Source organism: Xyrauchen texanus, chromosome 14 (genome assembly GCF_025860055.1).
Source record: "Xyrauchen texanus isolate HMW12.3.18 chromosome 14, RBS_HiC_50CHRs, whole genome shotgun sequence".
Lineage (NCBI taxonomy): Eukaryota > Metazoa > Chordata > Actinopteri > Cypriniformes > Catostomidae > Xyrauchen > Xyrauchen texanus.
Genome location: NC_068289.1, coordinates 30383857 through 30408143, shown reverse-complemented (window position 1 = coordinate 30408143; position 24287 = coordinate 30383857). Strand labels below are relative to the sequence as shown.

The 24287-nt window shown below is 37.2% G+C and overlaps 2 protein-coding genes, 1 long non-coding RNA gene and 1 pseudogene across 3 annotated transcripts; 1 reads left to right on the top strand and 3 right to left on the bottom strand.

Moving 5' to 3' along the window:
- Nucleotides 1–4902: 4902 nt before the first annotated feature.
- On the bottom strand, nucleotides 4903–5846 carry LOC127654596 (ladderlectin-like). The gene is made up of 4 exons (XM_052141813.1): nucleotides 5742–5846; nucleotides 5435–5557; nucleotides 5144–5249; nucleotides 4903–4970 (listed from the first exon to the last, which is right to left on the bottom strand). The coding sequence occupies exons 1-4, from the start codon at nucleotides 5844–5846 to the stop codon at nucleotides 4903–4905; spliced, it is 402 nt and encodes a 133-aa protein (XP_051997773.1).
- An 881-nt stretch (nucleotides 5847–6727) lies between these two features.
- On the bottom strand, nucleotides 6728–8242 carry LOC127654595 (ladderlectin-like). Its single transcript, XM_052141812.1, has 5 exons — nucleotides 8182–8242; nucleotides 7578–7663; nucleotides 7264–7386; nucleotides 6973–7078; nucleotides 6728–6795 (listed from the first exon to the last, which is right to left on the bottom strand). Exons 1-5 carry the CDS (start codon nucleotides 8240–8242, stop codon nucleotides 6728–6730), a joined length of 444 nt encoding a protein of 147 aa, XP_051997772.1.
- A 6639-nt stretch (nucleotides 8243–14881) lies between these two features.
- Nucleotides 14882–19244, top strand: LOC127655429 (uncharacterized). Its single transcript, XR_007972038.1, has 2 exons — nucleotides 14882–14969; nucleotides 17453–19244. It is a non-coding gene; the product is annotated as an uncharacterized LOC127655429 (long non-coding RNA).
- Nucleotides 19245–20411: 1167 nt separating this feature from the next.
- On the bottom strand, nucleotides 20412–21951 carry LOC127654594 (ladderlectin-like; annotated as a pseudogene).
- Nucleotides 21952–24287: the final 2336 nt, after the last annotated feature.

Here is a 24287-nt window from a genome sequence, read left to right as displayed (position 1 = left end):
AATTGTTCCTAGAATATAAAAATCCACAAAAGGTGGTAGATCCTTTTAATATTTGGCTCCTAAACTATGGAACAGTCTCCCTAACACTGTTCAAGATGCAGACACACTCCATCAGTTTAAGTCTAGACTAAAGACTCATCTCTTTAGCTAGGCATACACCTATTTTATCCTTCAACCCACAATTAGACTGCTTTAGTTTAGTCTGCTGGAACTAGAAACCAGAAACATCGATCATGATCTATAACTATGCAATAAATTGAATTGCATCTATGCTTATATTATTTTATTTGTTTCCCTGTCTCAACCTCGGAGCTCCAATCCTGAGGTCACCAGAACTGGATGTTTCCAGCTCCATTCCTGTTTCGTGTTAGACTCCACTGCTACGTGTCACTGTGTGATGATGACTAATAGCAGCCGGTGCTAGCCAAATATCACTTCAGTCTATTATGATGGACTTCAGAGGATGAACTGATGCCAACTCCAACCATAAGACATCGGATACTTCATATGCCATTGCCTGAACCTTGGATTTAAGATGGACCTCACTGAAATTACCGGCCAGGTTGAACGGCGAAGCACCTAACTGATCTCTGTATGTGCATCACCTCGGCCTATTGATGGACTATGCTCTTGAAATGGAATACATAGACTATCAATCGCCAACAAAAGCCCTTCATCAGCCAATAAACAAGGACAATTTCATCTATATGAACTTCTGCAGTTAATCTAGGATGGACCTCAAAGACATTAGTCATTAAACTTACAGTTCATATAAAATCTTTGTTTAAACACTGGCCCTTAACACTTACTTAGTTTAATCATTTATCCAAAGCGACTTACAGTGCACTTATTACAGGGACAATTCCCCTGGAGCAACCTGGAGTTAAGTACCTCACTCAAGGTCACAATGGTGGTGGCTGTGGGGATCAAACCAGCGACCTTCTGATTACCAGTTATGTGCATTAGCCCACTACAACTCCCAAGGTTATTTTTCTCCATTAACCAACATCTTATGGAGTTTTGTGTTCCTTGTCACAGTCACCTTCAGCTTGCTCACTGGGATTATTAATACAATTATTATTTAATTACTTATTTTTTCATGATTAACAATCGTATTTTATCTAATTACACAATGATGACTCATCAACATTATAGACATTACAGTTTTATTTTCTGTTAATACCTAATCTTCTGTAAAGCTGCTTTGAAACAATGTGTGTTGTGAAAGGCGCAATACAAATAAAATTGAATTGAATTGAATTGAATTGAAAGTTACATATTATCAAAATTGCTGAAATTGTGCACATGTTAATGTTCTCATCAGCATCTTTTTGCACACTGGATTTTATCTGTTCGCCACAGTCTCTGCCGTGGCAACCTGGCACAGCATGATTGCACCTTCCACAACTTGCCCCCTACATTTAAAAAAGTGTTAACATAAATGTGCTTCATGTGGAGGCATCTAAATTAACTGCTTTTTTTCAAGTCAAAATTGTGATTTATTATACAACAGTTAGTTCTGGTCCTCGAATCTGATTGGACAAGAGGCGTTCCAGGAGTGCTGATGTCCCAGAATTGCAGCACTCGGTCACTATCCTGTTTGTATCACTCCGCTTGTGTTTGTGGCATTCCAAACTAAAGTGTTAGAGCAGCGCTGATGTTTTAAGTCAAGTCCTTTTTATTTGTATAGCACCTTTTACAACACACAACCTTTCAAAGCAGCTTTACAGAAGATCGTGCATTAACAGAAAATAAAATTGCAATATTGTGTTTATAATTAATTTATAATTGTATTTATAACCCCAGTGAACAAGCCGAAGGCAACTGTGGCAAGGAACACAAAACTCCATAAGATTTTGGTTAATGGAGAAAAATAACCTTGGGAGAAACCAGACTCACTGTGGCAGTCAGTTCCTCTCTGGCTAACATCATGAATATACTATGCCAATATTACTTATTTTAATAATTTTAAACCATTTCACTATACATAAGTGTTAAGGGCCAGTGTTTAAACAAAGATTATGTATGAACTGTAAGTTTAATGACTAATGTCTTTGAAGTTCACATACAGGTAGATGCAATTATCATTGATAGTTGGTTAATGAAGTGTTTTGTTGGCAATTCATTGATGTATTTATTCCATTTTAAGAATGTAGTCCATCATTAGACCAAGGACTGCTAAGATCAGAGATCAGTGAGGTGCATCGCAGTTCAACCGGGCGGTAATTTCGGTGAGTTCTTTCTTAAGTACAAGGTTCAGGCAGTGGCATATGAAGTATCCCATGTCTTCTGGTTGGAGTTGGCATCAGTTCATCCTTTAAAGTTCATCATAATAGACTGAAGTGATGTTGCACCGGCTGCTATTAGTCATCATCACACAGCAACACGTAGCAGTGGAGTTCAACATGAAGCAGGAAAGGAGCTGAATCCAGCCAGTTCTGGTGACCTCATTGAACAGGTGTTAAAAGCAGCTAGATGTGTCTTTTCATGTTTCTCTTTGACATCCAATATTTTAGCCAGCAGGTGGTGACAATAGACCATTTTTATGTGTTGTGAGCCAGTTAAATTGTGTCGGTGATGTCAATAAGCGAGAGGTTTCTTTGAAATCATCGGCATAGTCTCTCACTCCATGATCGCTCAGATTACTACTACACTACAGCTGGTAAATAGAGTTAAACAGATTCAGCATTAAGGCTTATTACAGCTGAGAGACACAACAGAAAGTAATCACACATTCTCAAGGTGCTTTCCTACTGAAGTTTCCGCATTGGGAGCTGATGTAAACATTTTACATGAGAGAAAAATGCACCAGTTACCAGGAAATACCCAGGGAGGACCCTGCTGGTACAGCCATTCTTAAATAGAAAAAATAGGATGCATTTGACCAAAATACCATTATCTTCAGCAAGTTGACTACACACAAGGCCAAATCCAGCTTCTTATTCACACTACAGCTATACCATCACTGTTTAGGAGACACGACATACGCAGGTAATCAGCAGATCCTGGCCTGTGATGTAAGCACAAGGTTGGTTTTTTTTGGGCTGTCAATTTTTTATTTTATTTACTTGTTCGTTAAACTGTTGAAAATAATCACACTCCCACTCAAGCTGTATGGCCTTAAATCACCACGGTTGTGATTACCTGTGGCCAAATGACTGCCTTGCTGATATAGGGCCATACAGACTTCTATTATTGGTGTGAGAGATGTAACAAATCAACCTTAATACATTAGGTTACACCAACAAAACTTCAAGGTAACCATTGCAAATAACTTCTAACAGTGTGCTATATCTCTCTCACCACATTCACATTTTTTATATTTGTATTTCAATGTGTAAAATGCATTGATGTTAAGTTGATTTAAGGAATAAAATTTATAGACCACTTTTTATATAAAGTAACTAACTTACATGTTAGATTCAAACAACATATACAGATTGAACACACTTGGCTTTATAGGAAAGCTATAGGATGTTCCCTTGCTCTCCATTTAGTGAATGACATCCCTGTCTGCACTGGTCTCAGAATGGTTCAAAACGCACCTTGTCATCCTAACACCATAAAATCTCAAAGCAACATTTTTGTCTATGTGATAATGCACAGAAATCCATCAGTTTAAATGAAATGGAATTGTGTTGCATTTAGCGAAGCCAAAATACAATGTACACACGTGTACGCAGGGTCACATGAGGTTGAAGTTGCTTGTTCTGCTTGCTCACATTTTGTGTTTTGCCATTTCATGGAAGGTTATTGAAACTGGGATATGCTTTACATTTGGCTTTCAAGAAATGTGTATGTTGTGCTCTTGAAACATTAATGGGGGAACACAAGTCTACGAAACTGAAGACCGTCCTTTCTAAAAGGGGAGAATATTTATATAGCTTTGACACAAGAAACTCACTTGGATAAGGAGCAGCTTAACTTTGATTTAGACAAGTCTATTTATCTTTGTACAGTTGTTTTCTGAAATATTCTACCATTTCAAAAGGCTTTACTACAGATAAAGGACACACAAATTTAAGTATGATACAAGTTAAACAAGGTCAAATGTGCCATGGTCTGCTTTAAACTGCATTTAAGAAATAAAATTATGTATATTATTTTGACTTGTGTAATTTGTTTATTGATATAACCAAACATGCTGGATCTTTTCTTTGCTTCAACACTGCATTAATTCTCATTTTGTTCCACAAGGAACCAGGTTTGCATTATTAATGTGTAGATCAGCATTTGAGAAGTTTGAAACGGAGTTCAGAAGAAATGCCAGATAAGATTCCAGTAAAAGAAATCGTGATCAATAAAAGGGACTCCCAAAATGTAACCCATCTGGAATGAAAACATTAGATAAAGTCAGCAACTTTTCTGTAGGGTGGGATGAACATCAAGTTAAACTATTGAGATTCACCTCAGAGCACTTGGGTTTAAAAAAAACTAAAAAGTAGAGTTCTAGAGGGTCAATGGGAATACTTTCAGACAGGCACAGATGAAAAAGTGGGCAGGCACAATTGCGCTGTATTGGGGAAAAAAAAAAAAAAAAAAGTCCATCATGTCTGCATACATACTAGTTTCTCTTCCCAAACATTTGATTTACCACTGGCACATGAAACAAGGTCAAATGCACTTTAGCGTACATTGCATTTCTCTTGCAAGGGAGTACATCAATGTGATAGTGTTTTAGGAGCATGCTGATATAACTAATGGTCAGTTGCTAGGATTTAACATGGCATTAAAAACACTTTGAATAAACTTCACAAGAAACAAGGTTTGCCTTCAATGCTTTTGATTTATAGTTTCAAAAGTAGTTTATTAAAATTCAGGAGAGATTAGTGGACTGAAGAGATCAACATCAGACAAGTGCAGTACAAGCAACATACAATTGAAGCAGAATGATGCATGGTGTCACATGCCTGTAGCACAAATGGAACCAATCTGCAATGAACATGGTATATTGTTCCAGCAACGGTCAGCTGTTGTGTAGGATGAAAATACAGGAGTCACAATTAGGTTAGGTCTTAATGAAAATTGGGGTATACCCATAGATTAGTCACAGAATAGGAAATTACCTACTTGTGACACTCATTTAATCATTATGACATTATTGTGAATAGTCAGGATTCAAGAAATCCAAGTGTATGCTTACTAGTCCAGTTTATCTCCAAGCAGTTTTCAGTACCCTCACTAGGTTCATTAGAGCACCAGTTGGTGTAGTCAAAGGTGGTTCCATCACTCCACAACCATTGTCCATCCTAAATGTGTGTAGGAGGATTACACAGTGTACCATTTTAATACACTCCATTCAGAGGGTTATTTGGTCATGGCATTAAAGTTAATTTAATCTTCATTAGAACCTTAGATTAGCCAGATAAACAAGTCTTGTTAGGAAATCACAACCAAGCGGTTTGTCATCTCTTGAAAAAGCAGAAGGACTTACTTCTACCCAATCATGACCTCCAACCAAACACCGTGCAGAAACCGGCACCAGACTGAGAAGAAATTCATTTTCCACTTGACCTTGCACAGATGCAAGATTTGCATTAAGGCTTTGGCAGTTTTTCTGAAAGATACATTTAGTTAATACAAAATCTAATATTTTGGAAATTAGCATAACATTTACACATTCAATAAATCCTAACAGACATGTCAGACAGGGACTGGTCCTAAATAGTCCTGTATTAATTTGCAAAACAAGGACTTACTAAAATGATCATCTTCACAAATGTAGCAACCAAACACAATACCTCTGCTGTTATCCAGTCAACTTCCGAAGAGAAGAATTTGTAGCATTTTTCCCCAAAAGGGGTCCATCCAAAGGGGCACTCTACAGCTACACAATAAATACACATTAGGGCGCTTTTAATATTCACAGCAAAGTTGTGTACAGAATGGGGTTTCAGTGATCTATAGACCCTTTAGAACCCTCATTAATCATGACAATACATTGACCAAAACAGTAAATATCCAATTATTCCACACCAAAAAGCACGAAGTCTTGCCAGAACACTGGATGACTTGTCTTTTTAACTGGAATTAGTTGTGTATCATATACTACTCTACAGAACCAATCGTGTGTGTGTGTGTGTGTGTGTGTGTGTGTGTGTACACATTTGCGTAGTGTGTAATTAAAAGCCAATTTTTTGAAAGAAATTGGTTTGTGATCAAGAAAGGGCCTCTTTCACAAATGTAACCCAGCGGGAATGAAAGCGTTAGATAACTTCAGCAACAGTTATCTGTGGGGTGGGATGAACATGGAAGTTAAACTATTATGATTCACATCAGAGCCATTTGGTTTAAGGTTTTAAAAAGCTAAAAATTAGAGCTCTAATGCATCAATGGGAAGAATACTTCCAGAACAGATAGCTGAAAGAGTGGGCAGGCACAACTGCGCTGTATTGGAAAAACAAATTGTCAATTTCTGCATATACTAGCTGCAGTTCTCAAATGCATTTTAGAGTGCATTGCATTTCTCTTGCAAGGGAGTACATCAATGTGATAAGTGTTTTAGGGGCATGCTGATATAACTAAATGTTCAGTTGCGATACTTTAACATAGAATTTAAAACACTTTGATTCAACTTCACAAGAAACAGCGTTTGGCTTGAATGCTTTTGACTTCTAGTTTCAAAAGTAGTTTAATAAAATTCAGGAGAGATTAGTGTACTGAAGAGATCAAGATCAGACAAATGTAGTACAAGCAAAATACAATTGAAGCAGAATGATGCATGGTCTCACATGCCTTTAGCACAAATGGAACCAATCTGCAATGAACATGGTATATTGTTCCAGCAACGGTCAGCTGTTGTGTAGGATGAAAATACAGGAGTCACAATTAGGTTAGGTCTTAATGAAAATTGGGGTATACCCATAGATTAGTCACAGAATAGGAAATTACCTACTTGTGACACTCATTTAATCATATTATATGACATTATTGTGAATAGTCAGGATTAAAGAAATCCAAGTGTATGCTTACTAGTCCAGTTTATCTCCAAGCAGTTTTCAGTACCCTCACTAGGTTCATTAGAGCACCAGTTGGTGTAGTCAAAGGTGGTTCCATCACTCCACAACCATTGTCCATCCTAAATGTGTGTAGGAGGATTACACAGTGTACCATTTTAATACACTCCATTCAGAGGGTTATTAGGTCATGGCATTAAAGTTAATTTAATCTTCATTAGAACCTTAGTTTAGCCAGATAAACAAGTCTTGTTAGGAAATCACAACAAAGCGGTTTGTCATCTCTTGAAAAAGCAAAAGGACTTACGTCTACCCAATCATAACCTCCAACCAAACACCGTGCAGAAACCGGCACCAGACTGAGAAGAAATTCATTTTCCACGTGACCTCGCACAGATGCAAGATTTGCATCAAAGCTTTGACAATTTTTCTGAAAAAACAAAAACCAAACACGTTTAGTGAATACAAAATCTAATATTTTGTAACGAAGCATACAATTTACACATTCAATAAATCCTAATAGACATGTCAGACAGGGACTGGTCCTCAATAGTCCTGTATTAATTACAAAACAAGGACTTACTAAAATGATCATCTTCACAATGTTGACAAACACAATACCTCTGCTGTGATCCAGTCAACTTGCCAAGAGAAGAATTTGTAGCATTTTTCCCCAAAATGAGTCCATCCAAAAGGGCACTCTTCAGCTACACATTAAATACACTTTAGGGCACTTGTAATATTCACAGCAAAGTTGTGTACAGAATGGGGTTTCAGTGGCCTAGAGACCCTTTACAACCCACATTAATCATGACAATACATTGACCAAAACAGTAAATTTCCCATTATTCCACACCAAAAAGCTACAAAACAGTCTTGCCAGAACACAGGAGAACTTTGCTTTTTAACTGGAATTAGTTTGTTATGTGTATCATATACTACACACAAGTGAATATACATAGTTTGTTCTGTAGTGCACTACAGTATGTTTACATTGGATACAGTGTCATTTGTGTTTTATGTCTATTGTAGTATGGGTACTAGAAGAAACTTTAAGTGTACTGCAAGGACTTGGTGTAAATTGTCACTACAGCCCTGCATAATTGTCTTGCATGCATTAACGTGGAAAACGGTTGCCTACCGTTACACGTTTTTGGTAATGTGACGGTGAATTGATTTGTAACAATCAAGGAATTTTTGTATTGCTAAATAAATCTATTGTTACCTTCTGTATTCCCCAGAGAAAATGTACTGAAGAGAAGCAGAATGGTTCTCATCACTTCCATGATTAATCTGAAAATTAGCAGGACAAATAATACATCTGGACTCATACAGCACACTGGAGACTATCAGAAAATATTCTAAAAACCAACAAAACTACTTTAGGCAAAGTTCTTAAATATGACACTTACCTGATTTTTTCAGAGTATAGCCTTCAGAAGTTCAAGACTGTGTGAAGCTATAAATGCACAAAGCAAACATAAACATAACAAGACAACCAATGAAAGACCAGAACTACTAACATGAGAACCAATGGCAGGACTGAACAAATAAACAGGTTAACAAGACAAAAACACATGAACCAAAGACAAGACAGGACTGATGAAACACATGAACTGACCATGATCTTCAAAATAAAAGACATGAAATTAAAACACATCAATGTGACAGTTGCCCATTATGCAAGACAATGAGAGTAAGCATTAATTTTAATTTCATGGGGAAAGTGGTTAATTTAGGGATTTTTTGCGGGGGCCATTTTCTACTTGGTTGAAGTTGAGAAAATGTCATATGGATGTATATTTTACATAAAAAAAATAATCTGCAACTCTGCAGATTACAACAGTCTCAAAAGTTATTTAAGACGCAACAGCGCATTCACATTTATTTAAATAGCACAAAGAATTGTTTACAGATAAAAAATACATCTAAAGCAAAAAATCAAGGTTACAGTGAGGCACTTACAATGTTAGTTAACGGGAACAATTTTTGAAGGATTTAAAGGCAGAAATGTTTTTCTTATATTTGTATTAATGCACTTACAATAATAAGTTAGTAAGTGACTTTATCACACTAAAATCCTGTTATCTTGCATATTGTTTGTCTTGTGGCTATACTTTTTAAATAGAGAGTATTTAAAGATTTTCCAGAGTGGTGGATATACAGTGCATTCAGAAAGTATTCAGACCCCTTCATTTGTTTCACATTTTGATATGCACCTGAGCTAAATTTCAAGTGTCATAGCAAAGGGTCTGAAAAATTGTCAATGTGATATTTCAGTTTTATAATTTTACTAAATTTGCAAAGTTATCAAAAATCTGTTTTTGTTTTTTCATTATGGGGTATTGAGTGTAGATTGGCGTGAAACATAATAATTGAATGCATTTTAGCATAAGGCTGCCACATATTAAAATGTGAAAAATTTAAGGGGTCCAAATACTTTCTGAATGCACTGTCTCTGGTTATATATTATCAAAATTGTAAAAATGAATTGCAAAAATCATGCACAGATTTTTATAGTTCCCAAAACAAAGAGGAATTGGCTGCCTTTAAACAGGGGCTTAGCTTTCATTTCAAATAACAAACCATGATAGAGACAAAAACACTAAATGAAAAATAGCTTTCTGGACACAGAAAATTGTGGCAGTCTAACAGTGATTGTTGTCTCTCCATTTTGATAAATATTTCAAATATCATGACTGTTTGATAGTTTATGGTGCTGAGTGTTAACAGTTGTGCTTGAGATGAGCAGTTTAATAAAATAAAATAAAATAAAATCACTTTATTGTCACACTACCATTTACACAAGTGCATCAGTAGGTGAAAGCCTTGAGTGCAGTTCCGAGCAACATAGCAGTCATGACAGTGACGAGACACATACCAATTAAAATAAACAACATATTTATACAACACAGTTTACATGTCAAATGTACACATACTTACACAACACAATAATATTATACAATGTACAGTAAACAATACACACAATGTAGAATACACATACAATAAAATAAATAAATAAAGAGTATATAAAAAATATATATACAGTAGTTGTATTGTGGAGAATATAATTATGACAGTCCAGTGTGAGATAATAGATTAATAAAGTGCAGTGCTGATTATTGATCATGAGAGATCAAGTGTTCAAAAATCAGCAAGACTGCTTGGGGAAAGAAGCTGTCATGTAGTTGGCTGGTGCGGGTCCTGATGCTGCGATACCGCCTGCCTGATGGTAGCAGTGAGAGCAGCCCATGACTCGGGTGGCTGGAGTCTCTGATGATCCTACAAGCTTTTTTCACACACCGCCTTTTATAAATGTCCTGGAGGGAGGGAAACTCACCTCCGATGATGTGTCTGGCAGTTCGCACCAACCTTTGCAGGGCTATGCGGTTGTGGGGGGTGCTATTGCCGTACCAGTAATGTAATGTGATGTGGACACAGAGGAACTTGAAGCTGCTGAATCTCCACCGGTGCTCCATTAATGGTGATGGGGCTGTGTTCTCTGTCTTTCTTCCTGAAGTCCACCACAAGCTCCTTGGTTTTACTGACATTGAAGGAGAGGTTGTTCTCCTGACACCAGCGTGTCAGAGTGTGCACCTCCTCTCTGTAGGCTGTTTCATCATTGTCAGTGATCAGACCTACCAACGTTGTATCGTCAGCAAATTTAATGATGGCATTGGAGCTATGTGTTGCCACACAGTCATGTGTGTACAGGGAATACAGGAGTGGGCTGAGAACACAGACCTGCGGGTTGAGGGTCAGTGATAAGGAGATGTTGCTGCCCATTCTAACCACCTGACATCTGCCTGACAGGAAGTCCAGGATCCAGCTGCACAGCGAGCTGTTTAAGCCCAGAGCCCGGAATTTCACATCAAGCTTGGAGAGCAATATGGTGTTAAATGCTGGGCTGTAGTCTACAAACAGCATTCTCACAGATATGTTCCTTTTTTCCAGATGGGAGAGAGCAGTGTGTAGATGCAATGGCATCATCAGTGGAGTGGTTGTTGCGGTAGGCAAACTGCAATGGGTCCAGAGAGGTGGGCAGCCAGAGCATATGCGATCTCTGATTAGCCTCTCAAAGCATTTGCTGATGATGGGGGTCAGAGCAACAGGATGCCAGTCATTTAAACAAGTGATTTTTGATTGCTTTTGTACAGGCACAATGGTGGACGTTTTGAAGCATGTTGGGACTACAGAGAGGGAGAGGGACAGGTTGAAAATGTCCATAAAACACCAGCCAGTTGATTCGCGCATGCTCTGATGACGTGGCCCGGAATGCCATCTGGACCCGTGGCTTTACGGACGTTCACCCGACGGAAGGATCGGGTTACGTCCGCAACAGAGACGGAGAGTGAACCAACCTCTGTAGCGTCGGCCGTGAATGCTCTCTCCGGAAGGCGGTGTTATTGTCCTCGAAACGAGCATAAAATATATTAAGCTCATCCGGGAGAGAGGCAGCGGTGTTCAAAGCAGAGTTTTTATTCCCTTTGTAGTCTGTGATGATGTTAATTCCCTGCCACATACTTCTAGAGTCGGTGGTGTTGAAACATAATATATTTGGATGCAATGTGTTGGATGTGCATTATGTGTAAACCTTGAAATGTAGTTTTATAATATTGTGAGGTTGTTCATTCTCTTCCATTTGAGTATAAAACATGGCTGATGTCAAGGGGCTACATGCTTTCAGCCAATCATAACAGTGGGAATTTATACTGAAGATTTAAGGAGGTGCTTAGGCCAAAACCGAATGTCTCAACAGAGGGCCAGAGACAGGGTGGAAAATGATCATATATTACTAAATTGTGACAGTTTTGGTGCAAAAAGAACTTAACATTAGTGGACCTAATAATAAAACTCGCTAAATAAATATATACAGTGCATCCGGAAAATATTCACAGCGCTTCACTTTTTCCACATTTTGTTATGTTACAGCCTTATTCCAAAATTAATTAAATTCATTATTTTCCTCAAAATTCTACAAACAATACCCCATAATGACTTCAGGAAGAAAGACAGAGAACACAGCCCCATCACCATTAATGTGAAAGAGGTTTGTGTGAAATCTTTTCAAATTTATTAAAAATTAAAAAAATCACATGTACAAAAGTATTCACAGCCTTTACCATGACACTCAAAATTGAGCTCAGTTGCATCCTGTTTCCACTGATCATCCTTGAGATGTTTCTACAACTTGATTGGAGTCCACCTGTGGTAAATTCAGTTGATTGGACATGATTTGGAAAGGCACACACCTGTCTATATAAGATACCAAAGTTAACAGTGCATGTCAGAGAATCGATTACCTTCCCAGCTGCTCTTCCAAGGAACCAAGTAAAGCAGCAGCAGCAGCAGCAGCAGCAGCAGCAGCAGCAGCAGCAGCAGCAGTCTGGAGAGAAGAGAGGAAGAGAGAGATTTGTGTTTGTTTACATCAGAAAAGTTTGAGTCTGACTTTGGACGATCGGTCATGGCGAAAGCAGTTGGGAAGGGGAGAGATGACTCGAACACAAATAAAAAAAGAGTGTGACTGAATCAGAGACTAAGAATGATGGAGATGAAATGGAGGTAGGATGGACACAGGTAGGAGAAGGGAGTGGTAAATCCACAAATAAGAGGAAAAAGAATCGCAGGGAAGGGTTAGCAAGTAGTACAGGGGAGAGTGGAGGAAAGGGGGTAGTAGAAGAGAGAAGGGATGACGTTTGCAGGTGAATAGAGAGGGAAGTAGAGTGGATAGTTTTTCTGTAAAGATAAAGTTTGAAGATGGGATATTACCAGATCGAGTTAAAAAAGGTTATATTAGTTATCCAGTAAGAGAATATGTGAAAGCACCGTAAAGATGTTATAATTGCCAGAGATATGGACACATCGCTAATGTCTGTAAGGCAAAAAAGAGAGGTGCTCGTTGTGGAGGTGAACATGATTATGATAGGTGTGAAGCAGGTGCTGAGGTTAGGTGCTGCAATTGTGGTGGAGCACATAATGTTGCAAATGGGGGCTGTGAAGTTAGGAAGAAAGCAGTGGAGGTACAGAAAGAGAGGGAGAAAAGTAGATTGTCATATGTTGAGGCAGTGAAAGTAGTAGAATTAAGGAGCAAGGAGAAGTCAGAAGATGGTAATGACAGAGGGCAGATCATAAAAGCAACAAGAGAACCAATAGGAGTGAGAGAAGAAGGTAGGATCAGGGAAGATGAGTTAAGAGTAAGTAAGAAAAAACTTTGTGCTGTTTATGGCGGATGTTATTAATTGCACAGCTCAGACGGAAAAGAGAACTGAGAGGATACAAATTATTGTGAGGGCAGCTGAGAGATTTTTAGATGTGAAAGGAATGACATGGGAGATAGTTAAGGATTTTGCCTAACCATAGAATTACAGCCAAGTCAAGAAATATGTTCTGGTCATTAATTATGATGATAATAATATTACAGTGGAATGCCTGGAGTCTTTTTGCAAATGGATTGGAGCTCAAAGGGTATGTAAATCTAATGAAGGATAGACCACATGTGATATGTATACAAGAATCATGGCTTAAACCTAGATTTGATTTTGTTTTGAAGGGATATTCAGTAGTAAGAAGCAATAGAGTAGAGGGTAATGGAGGGGGATGTATTAATTTCATAAGATCAGGAATTCCATATAGATTGGTGGGAATAGGGATATCAATGGAGTATGTAGTAGTTGAGATATGGGACCAAAGTAAAAAATATGTTATAATAAATTTTTCTAATCCATGTAAGAGACTGGAGTTAAGTGAATCAGAAGCTATAGAAGGTCAAGGAGATGAGAGGAGTATTTGGTGTGGGGACTTTAATGCACATAGTACTCTTTGGGGTGGGGCAAAAGTAGATAGAAATGGTCAGATAATTGATAGATGGAAAGAATTTAGTATGTCTCAATGATGGAGGGTGCACAAGGGTGGATATGGGTGGATAAGGACTAGGATCAGCCTTAGGTTTGACATTGGTGTCAACATTGTTAGGAGGAGTATCTGAGTGGGAAATATTAAGTAAATGCATGGTGGGAAGTGATCATTATCCTTTATTAATATCTATTATGAGTAATGGAGAGGAAAGGGGAAAACATTAGGTACAGGGAAGTGGATATATGAAAAGGCCAACTGGGCAGAGTTTATGAGAGAGTGTAGAAGGATTGAATCGGATTGAGAATATAAATTGGGGTAGTATTGAGGAAATAAATAGTGAGATAATTTCTGTTATAAAGGAAGCAGCAGGAAAATATATTCCAAAAAGTAAAGGAAGTAGGAAGATGAAAATAGTTCCATGGTGGAATAAAAATTGTTATGAAGCTATTAGAAATAAAAGGAATGCATTTAGAAGAGTAAGAAGAACACATAATTTTCAACATTTGATTGAATATAAAAAGGCCCAAGCAGAAGTTAGAAAAGTGGTAAGAAATGCTAAACGATATTTTTGGAGATCTTTTTGTAGTGAAATAGGGAAAAACACTCCAATTGAAGAGGTATGGAGTATGATAAATAAAGATGAAGGTATACGAAAGGAGTTTGAATAACCAGTTTTAAAGATGAGAGAAGAATTAGCTGTAACGGATGAAGAAAAGGCAACAATGTTTCAAGAGTCATTTGTAAAGGTGAACTGCTCTAAAAAATTGTCAGATGAGAGTAGGAGAGAGAGGAACAATGGATCCAGTATTACTTATAGAGTCGGACATAAGGAAAGCATTGATGAATAAAGAAACCGTGGTGGTAGTATTTTTTTTATATAGAGAAAGCTTATTGTGTTGCCCTAAAGGAATTTGTTAACTGTTTTTTAAATGGCTTCTTTAAACATTTGCTAGTACTTATTTTTAGTTTAAAATAAGATGATAATTACTTTACAGTTTTAAGAAACTTGTTTGTAAAAATTATATTATTTGCTTCGCGCGATGACGTCACTCCCTGTTAAGCGCTTCCTGGTTCTGTGGAAAAGAGAAGAGACATTCATGTTGTGCTCACTCTAATATTACATTTGCATTCGCTATGAAGCATCATAGAGGCAATGTTGTAAGTTCATTTATTTGACATTAGACGTGTTGAAGATCGTATGCCATTAATGTCTTTTGTTAAGGAAAAATAATGTTCGATAAGTTATTAAAAGAACGGTTTGTTTACTATTGTGTACTAGCTAACAGTAATTCTAGTAGCCATGATATTATGGTACTTGGTACCTCAATTTCTGCTTATAGTGCTAGTATTTTCCTATTTACAGCTATGTACAAAGTAATGTTTAGTCAAGAACATGAATACTGAATATTTTGTATTGTTTTTATCTACAGTTTTCACCAGCATGTTAATGAGGAAGTGTGACAGTAAATGGTCAAACTTACTACGACTATGTCTTCATTGGCTATGGTTTAACTTGGTGTTTAGTCAGAGTTTCAACACACTGCACAAGAACACTACACTTATGATATGTTATGGAAAGAGAGAAGGATTTCTGGTGAAATTGGGACAATTGGGAATAGGAGGGTGAATGTTTAATTGGATTAAAATTTTCCTGGTAGAAAGAAAGATTAAGGTGAGAGTGGGAGAATGTATATTAACTAATGGAGCATTAGAAAATGGAACTCCACAGGGAAGTGTTATTAGCCCATTGCTCTTTATAATCATAATCATGATCAATGATGTGTTCTCAGAGGTGGATAAAAGTATTTGCAGATCATTGTTTGCAGATGATGGAGCTCTATGGTATAGAGGTGCCAGTATATAAAGTGTATTGTCCAGAAAATCAAAGGGCATTAAATGAGGTGGAGAAATGGTCATTTAAGTGGGGATTTAAGTTCTCAGTGGAAAAGACCCAGTCAGTGTTCTTCACTAATAAAAGAATAGATAACGAGTTAAAATTTAATTTGTACAATCAGCCATTAGAAAGGGTAAATAAGGTAAGGTTTCTTGGAATATGGTTAGACAGCAGACTCACATGGAAGGGGCATATAGAAAAGATGGAAGAGAAATGTAAAAGAGTTTTGAATATAATGCGGTGTGTGTATGGTCAAGACTGAGGGATGGACAGCTTGGCAAATAAAAATCATATACATAACACTAATTAGATCCGTGATGGATTATGGAAGTATTGTTTATGGATCTGCAGCTAAAACTCATTTAGCTAAATTAGATAAAATTCAGGCAGAAGAATTAAAGATTTGTTGTGGAGCATAATCTACAGTTTCAGCATTACAGGTAGAAGTAGGTGAAATGCCTCTTTAAATAAGAAGACAACAGTTGATAGTGGTCTACTGGGCAAATCTTAAGGGACAGGACAAATCACATCCCATCTTAAAATTATTAGATCAGTGTTGGGAGTATGGGAAGAACAAAATTAATAGTTTCGGATGGGTGGTAGGGGATCTAGTAAAGGAAATGGGCATAAAGGATTTTAGAATTACACCAAGAGTGTAATTGCCAGCTGTTCTGTTGTGGATTTTGCCTCAACCTCTAGTAGATTTGACACTACTGGAATGCAGACAAAAAGAAGATAAGAGTGAGCATGAGGTAATCCAAGTAAGGGAGTATTTGGGTAGAGAGTATGGACACATTACTCAAATATTTACAGATGCATCAAATAATCCAAGTAGTGGACAAGTAGGTATAGCATTTGTTATACCAAAATTGCAAATCTCAAAGAAGGTAAGGATATTAGATAGGCTATCAGTGTTCATGGGGGAAATTATGGCAGTTGTGATTGCTTTAAGATGGATTAATGAAACAGGAGTGAAGGATGTATTAGTATGTTCAGATTCCAGTGCAGCCCTCTCAAGTATCGATGCCCAACAGTCTGACACAAGACAAGATTTAGTAATGAAGATTCATCATGAATTATTTTTGTTGCAACAAATAAAGGTGAGGCACAGTTTTTGTGGGTTCTAGCACATGTGGGTGTGAAAGGGAATGAGGTAGCAGATAAGCTGACAAAACAAGCAGTACAGGATACAAAAGAGGAAATAGATATATCAAATAGTAGATCAGAAATCAAAGCAATAGTTATAAAGGCATTCTAGTAGAAATGGAAGAGAGGAAAATATTTTATCAAGACTCAGACTGGGGCATACAGGGCTAAATAAGACAATGCAATTAATATCCAAGCATCCAACAGGGTTTTGTGAATGGTGTGGAATTAGTGAAACAGTAGAACACGTCATTATGCATTGTGGAAGACACACAGAGGAGAGAGTCATTCTAGTAGAGGAGATAAGGAGAAATGGAGAACAAGATATTTAATTAAAAAATATTTTAAATCCAAAGATAGTAGGGAATGTAATAACAATATTCTTCAAGTTTCTGGAGTGTACAGGCCTAATTGATAGGATATAGGTAGTTAAGGATATGAGAGTATTAAAACCCTATTAAAAATATAGGAGTGTGAGGGTATGTATGTATGTATGTGTGTGTGTGTGTGTGTGTGTGTGTGTGTATATATATATATATATATATTACACATATAATTTTTATTACATTTTTTTCCCCTCTCCCCCATCCCTCTGGTCTAGGAAGGGTTACGAGTGAAAGCTAGAGGAGCTGAACACGCATCGCTGGCTGAAGCAATGACTCTTGTTGGGTTGGAGGATGAGGAGGGGGGAGGTAGTGGTTAGAGTCTCTGGTTCATGATCACAGAGGGTGGCAGTAATGCAAAAGTTTTGTTGCGATCTGCCATAAAAAAGAGGAAGAAGATTGAAGAAGTGTATGTCAGAGCACAAACCAAGCCATGAAGTCCAAGGAATTGTCTGTAGATTTCTGCAGCATTGCAGGTCTCAATGAGCACTGTGGCCTCTATCATCTATAAACGGAAGAAGATTGGAATCACCAGGACTCTTCCAAAAGCTGGCTACCTGGCCAAACTGAGCGATAGGAGGAGAAGGGCCTTAGTCGATGGTCACTCTGACAGAGCTCCAGCATTTCTCTGTGGAGAGAGGAAAACCTTTCAGAAGAACAACCATCTCTGCAGCACTCCACCAATCAGGCCTGTATGGTAGAGTGGCCAAACGGAAGCCACTCCTCCATAAAAGGCACATGACGGCCTGCCTGGAGTTTGCCAAAAGGCACCTGAAGGACTCTCAGACCATGAGAAACAAAAGTCCCTGGTCTGATGAAACAAAAATTGAACCCTTTGGCCTGAATGACAAGCGTCATGTCTTGAGGAAACCAGGCACCGCTCATCACCTGGCCAATACCATCCCTACAATGAAGCATGCTGGTGGCAGGTTTTTTTAGTGGCAGGAACTGGGAGACTAGTCAGGATCGAGGGAAAGATGAACACAGCAACGTACAGAGACAACCTTGATGAAAACCTGCTCCAAAAGCACTCTGGACCTCAGACTGGGGTGAAGGTTCATCTTCCAACAGGATAACAACCTTAAGCACACAGCCAAGATAACAAAGAAGTGGCTATGGGATAACTCTGTGAATGTCGTTGAGTTGCCTAGCCAGATCCCAGACTTGATCCTGATTGAACATCTCTGGAGAGATCTGAAAATGACTGTGCATCAACGCTCCCCATCAAACCTGATGGAGCTTGAGAGGTCCTGCAAAGAAGAATGGGAGAAACTGCCCAAAATTAGGTGTGCCAAGCTTGTAGCATCATACACAAAAAGACTTGAGGCTGTAATTGGTGCCAAAGGTGCTTCAACAAAGTATTGAGCAAAGGTTGGGAATACTTATGTACATGTGATTTTTGTTTTTTTTATTATTATTTTTTTTAATACATTTGAAAAGATTTCGAACAAACTTCTTTCACATTGTCATTATGGGGTATTGTTTGTAGAATTTAATAAAATAATGAATTTAATCCATTTTGGAATTTAAGGCTGTAACATAACATGTGGAAAAAGTGAAGCGCTGTGAATACTTTCTGTATAATATATATATATATATATATAAAGCATTTCATAAACCCTTTAGTAATGTTAATTTCTACATAAACTAATGCATTTCGAACACTAAAAATTGTATACTGTATGTTAACATTAATGCAATATGAAATAATTGTATTTCTATAAAATAACATTAACCGATATTAATAAATGCAATAAAATTATATTGTTCATTGTTAATGATACATAATGCATTGTTAACAAATAGAACCTTATTGTAGTGTTATCCTGAAAACGATATACGTGCAGTTTCCATGACCTCATATTGAGACACTAGTTTTTGAACTTCTTGAAAAAAGTTAAGGTTAAGATTTAAGAAGTTAAGAATTGTTTGAATGCATAATGTCATCTACAAAGCTATAGAGTGGTTATATTTTAGTGCTTCCTCATTAAAAAAAAAAAAAAAAATAATCCACTCATTACATTTGCAGGGATTTTGCGGATGTAGTAAAGTTATGACATTAAAGAAACGTGGGGTCCATTTTCACTACTTCACCTAGGACCCCACAAACCCACGGGCTGGCCCTGCTTCTATCCCAAAGAAGAAGAAAAAAAACCCCAGAAAGTTCTAAATAAAAGCATCAGACAAATGCATACATGTATAGTCTCAATACCATCAGAACAAATAAAGAACTATACACCAAAAGAGCAATATTTTGAGTCTCAATTTTTATAGGTGTCCTTTTTTGAATGGTCAGAAATTTATAGAACATATGTGCACTAGTCCTATTGTGCAAGACCTAATTTCTTAATTGTGCACATAATGTTCGCTTGATTTCTGTAGTTATGCATTTCCATACATTGCAAATTGTTTGGATAATAAAAACCATGTGGAATAGACATTTGTACACAAGTGAGCCTTCAGTGTGATTCAAGATACTTAGAGGTTCCATTTAGGCTTGGATATATACTAGTAGCATTATAGCATAGCCATACAGATAGTCACGTGGTCTTGGTGGGGTCATCTGAACTATGTTTGAAAGCCAAAAAAAAAAAATTATTGCTTCTACCTTTGTCGGTCCGATGTTCAAATACTTTTTGCAATGTTGCGATTCCTCAAAAGCTGGTTGGTTCATGGCGAAGAACCTTCGAAAGGATTTTTTTTTTTGGAAAGTTCAAAAGGGAAACTACAAGAATAGACAGCTGAAAAAGTGGGCAGACACGGTTGTCCTTTGTTGAGATCAATTGCCAGGACTGCATACAATTGTCTCGTTCTGGACTTGATTTTCCACTGGCATATGAAACTAGAGCAAATGTACTATAGCATGCATAACTTCCCATTTCCCCTTTCAGTGGGTTCATGATCAAGTTGAGTGTGTGTGCGCACGCATGTGAACAGTCACCTACTCCATGCTTTAAGTTTGCCTTAAATACATTTTTGGGATTAAACTTCAAAAGAAACAGGGTTGGATTCAATGTTTTTTATTGATTTTATGGTTTCAAAAGAAGTTTAATACAATTCAGAAGTTAAATTTCAATTCACAATGAATCCAAAAGATCCCATTTGAGAAGGCAAAATCAGAATACATTTACATGCCTGGGAGGACAAAAAGTACCTCTGAAGCACAATTTCATCTGATCACATGCTTTTAGCACAAATATAGCCCATTGGAGTTGAAGAGTTGATCGTTCCAGCAACGTTTATCTGTTGGTAAAATGAATATCACCATTAGGTCTCAAACAAAATGGGGTACACCCATATATCAGACATGGAACTTGAAATGTTGAACTTCCAGACATCAAATTAATCATATAGTATTGTGAAGTCAGGATTCAAGGAACCAAACTGTATGCTTACTAGTCCAGTTCATTTCCAAGCAGTTCGCAGTACCCCCACTAGGTTCATTAGAGCACCAGTTGGTGTAGTCAAAGGTGGTCCCATCACTCCACAACCATTGTCCATCCTAAATGGGTGTAGAAGGATTAAGTGCACCATTTTACAGACTCCATTCAGAGGGTTATTCGGTCACCAACACATTAAAAGTAGTGTCCATTTAATAATTTTCATTAGAACCTTAGTTTAGCATACATTTCAGTCTTCCAGATAAACAAGTCTTGTTAGGAATCACATCTCTTTGTTGTTCACAACGGTTTGTCATCTCTTGTAAAAGCAGAAATACTTACCTTTACCCCATCATGACCACCAATCCAACAACGTGCAGAAACAGGCACCAGACTGAGCAGAAATTCATTTTCCACTTGACTTCACACAGGTGCAAGATTTGCGTCAAGGCTTTGACAGTTTTTCTAAAAAGACACGTTCAGTTAATGCAAAATCTAATATTCTAGCAGAAAGCACAAATATTTCATTTTCAATAAATCCTAATAGACATGTCAAACAGGGAACGGTCCTGAATATTCCTGCATTTATTAGCGAACAAGGATTTTTAGTCAAATGATCAACTTCATATTGCTGCAACTAACACGTCACCTCAGCTGTGATCTAGTCATTTTGCGGAGAGAAGAATTTGTAGCATTTCTCGCCAAACGGTGTCCATCCAAAGGGGCACTCTTCAACTACACAGTAAAAACACTGTTGCTCTTGTAATATTCACAGCCAAGATGTTGTGTTCAGAATGAGTTTTGCATGGTATTTAGACCCCTCATTAATCATGACAATATTTTGACAAACAAGAGATATCCTGTTATTCCTAGTCAAAGTTAGGGAAGTCTTGTCAAAACACAGGATGATTTTTAGTTTTTAAACTGGATTTTTTTTTTTTAATGTGCATCATATACTATAATACTCCCATTAACTGCGTGTACATAAACACTTGTTTGCAACAGTACGTTTACATTGTATACCATGGGTTACATGAATATAGTATGGGTACTGCAAGTGTATTGCAAGGACTTGACAGGTGTATATTGTGGAAAACACTGCAATGTTTTTTTGCATATACCTACATGCAAGACAGTCACCAATCATTGCCACATGATCACACACACACACACACACACACACACACACACACATATAAACAAAAAAAAAATTGATTTTATTTAGCTTTGAAAAAATAAAAGGAAATTTTGTATTGCTAAATAAATGTATTGTTACCTTCTGTATTCCCCAGAGAAAAAGTACTTAAGAGAAGCAGAAGAGTTATAATCACTTCCATGATTAATCTGAAAACAAGCAGGACAAGTAATATATCTGGACTCATATGGCACACTGGAGACTATCAGCAAATATTCTAAAAAAAAAAACAACAACAACAACACTACTTTGAGCAAAGTTCTTAAGTATGACACTTATTCAGAGTACAGCCTTCAGAAGTTCAAGACTGTGTGAAGCTATAAATCACAAAGCAAACATAAACATAACAAGACAACCAATGTAAGACCAGAACTACTCACATGAGAACCAATGGCAGGACTGAACAAATAAACAGGTTAACAAGACAAAAACACATGAACCAATGACAAGACAGGACTGATGAAACACATGAACTGAACATGATCTTCAAAATAAAAGACATGAAATTAAAACACATCAATGTGACAGTTGCCCATAATGCAAGACAATGAGAGTAAGCATTCATTTTAATTTCAAGGGAAAGTGGTTAATTTAGGGATTTTTTGCGGGGGCCATTTTCTACTTTGTTGATGTTGAGAAAATGTCACATGAATGTATATTTTACAAAAAAAAATTATCTGCAACAGTCTCAAGCGTTATTTAAGACGCAACAGCACATTCACATGTATTTAAATAGCACAAAGAATTGTACATTTATATGTGCATTTGTTCGCAGATAAAAATGTACAGATAGAAAAAACATTTAAAGCAAAAATCAAGGTTACAGTGAGGCACTTACAATGTTAGTTAACGGGAACACTTTTTGAAGGATTTAAAGGCAGAAATGTTTTTCTTATATTTGTATAAATGTACTTAAAATAATAGATTAGTAAGTGACTTTATCACACTAAAATCCATTTATCGTGCATATTGTTTGTCTTGTGGCTATTCTTTTTAAATAGAGAGAATTTTTAATGCTTCCGGATTGGCGGATATACAGTGCATTCAGAAAGTATTTAGACCCCTTCATTTGTTTAGCATTTTGTTATGTACCTGAGCTAAATTTCAAGTGCCATAGCAAAGGGTGTGAATAATTGTCACTGTGATATACATTTTTTTTTTGATACATTTGCAAAGTTATAAAATATCTGTTTTTTATTTTTCATTATGGGGTATTGAGTGTAGATTGGCGTGAAAAAATTATAATTTGATGCATTTTAGCATAAGGCTGCAACATATTAAAATGTGAAAAAATGAAGGGGTCCGAATACTTTCTATATGCATGTCTTGTCCATTTTAAATTTAAAACCACTGTGCCAGGTTACCGGGCTCTACGTCTGACTCACATGTTTAAATGATCAAAATATAAGGCTTGAGTCGCTTGTTTCCTTTCATTATTTATTTAAAACAAAACGAACAACAAAAAAGACTGTCAAACTAAACATGAGGTCAAAGACTGTGTCGGTCCTCTCTCGTTAGTGTCTGCCCGTATGTTAAGACCCAAAGAACCTCTTCAGACACACCTCTTCCTCCTTCCACAGCTGACCAAAATCAAAGTTAATCAGAACAGCTAAATACATAAACAATTAATAAATCCAAATGACTATTCTCAAAATAAATAAATCATCTAAATTATAAAATAATTCAATACAAATTATTGGCTCCAACAATGCACTTTCTCTGGTTATATATTATCAAAATTGTAAAAATGAATCACAGAAATCGTGCACAGATTTTTATAGTTCCCAAAACAAAGAGGAATTGGCTGCCTTTAAACAGGGGCTTAGCTTTCATTTAGATAAACACTGAGTTGAACAGCCAAAATGAAAATAACTCGCTGGACACAGACAATTGTGGCATTCTAACTGTGAGTGTTGTCTCTCCATTTTGATAAATATTTCAAATGTCATGACTGTTTGATAGTTTATGGTGCTGAGTGTTAACAGCTGTGCTTGAGATGAGCAATTTAATATATTTGGATGCAATGCGTTGGATGTGAATTATGTGTAAACCTTGAAATGTAGTTCCCTATCGAGAGGTCTCTCCTATTGCGTAAGTAGCTTACGCTATGGGAAAACTCCGTTTCTCGAGAAATATTGAAGTCTTTATGTAAAACGCATTGCAGCTGCACAGCAGACAGTGATGAGCGAGGCAGCTCGGTCATTGGCTGTGCTGCGGCAACTGCTCGAACCAGTGACGGGGCAACTTAGAACGCGCGACCAATGGGGGCGCGTCCCGCATTCGCGTGCTCAGAGCCTGCTGAAATTAGCATATGAGGGCTATATAATGAACGTCCCGTCATGCCAGTTCTTTTAGATTTAATCTCCTTCAGCGAAGACCTTCTCTTCGCTGGATCCTCCGGATTTTTGGAGTCTTTACGCCGTGGACAAGCTTACAGCGGGACTGCTGAGAGGACGCCGGCATCTTCAGCCGCTCGAA

What these genes read in the sequence shown, in the direction of transcription:
- LOC127654596 (XM_052141813.1), bottom strand. Translation starts at nt 5,846, where the DNA reads ATGTGTATTTATTGTGTAGCTGTAGAGTGCCCCTTTGGATGGACCCCT. An exon ending in GAGGTCATGATTGGGTAGAA is followed by an intron (nt 5,250 to 5,434) that starts GTAAGTCCTTCT and finishes ACACACATTTAG; the next exon opens with GATGGACAATGGTTGTGGAG. An exon ending in CTTGGAGATAAACTGGACTA is followed by an intron (nt 4,971 to 5,143) that starts GTAAGCATACAC and finishes CCTACACAACAG; the next exon opens with CTGACCGTTGCTGGAACAAT.
- LOC127654595 (XM_052141812.1), bottom strand. Translation starts at nt 8,242, where the DNA reads ATGGAAGTGATGAGAACCATTCTGCTTCTCTTCAGTACATTTTCTCTG. An exon ending in TTCTCTGGGGAATACAGAAG is followed by an intron (nt 7,664 to 8,181) that starts GTAACAATAGAT and finishes TTTAATGTGTAG; the next exon opens with CTGAAGAGTGCCCTTTTGGA. An exon ending in TTGACTGGATCACAGCAGAG is followed by an intron (nt 7,387 to 7,577) that starts GTATTGTGTTTG and finishes TTGTTTTTTCAG; the next exon opens with AAAAATTGTCAAAGCTTTGA.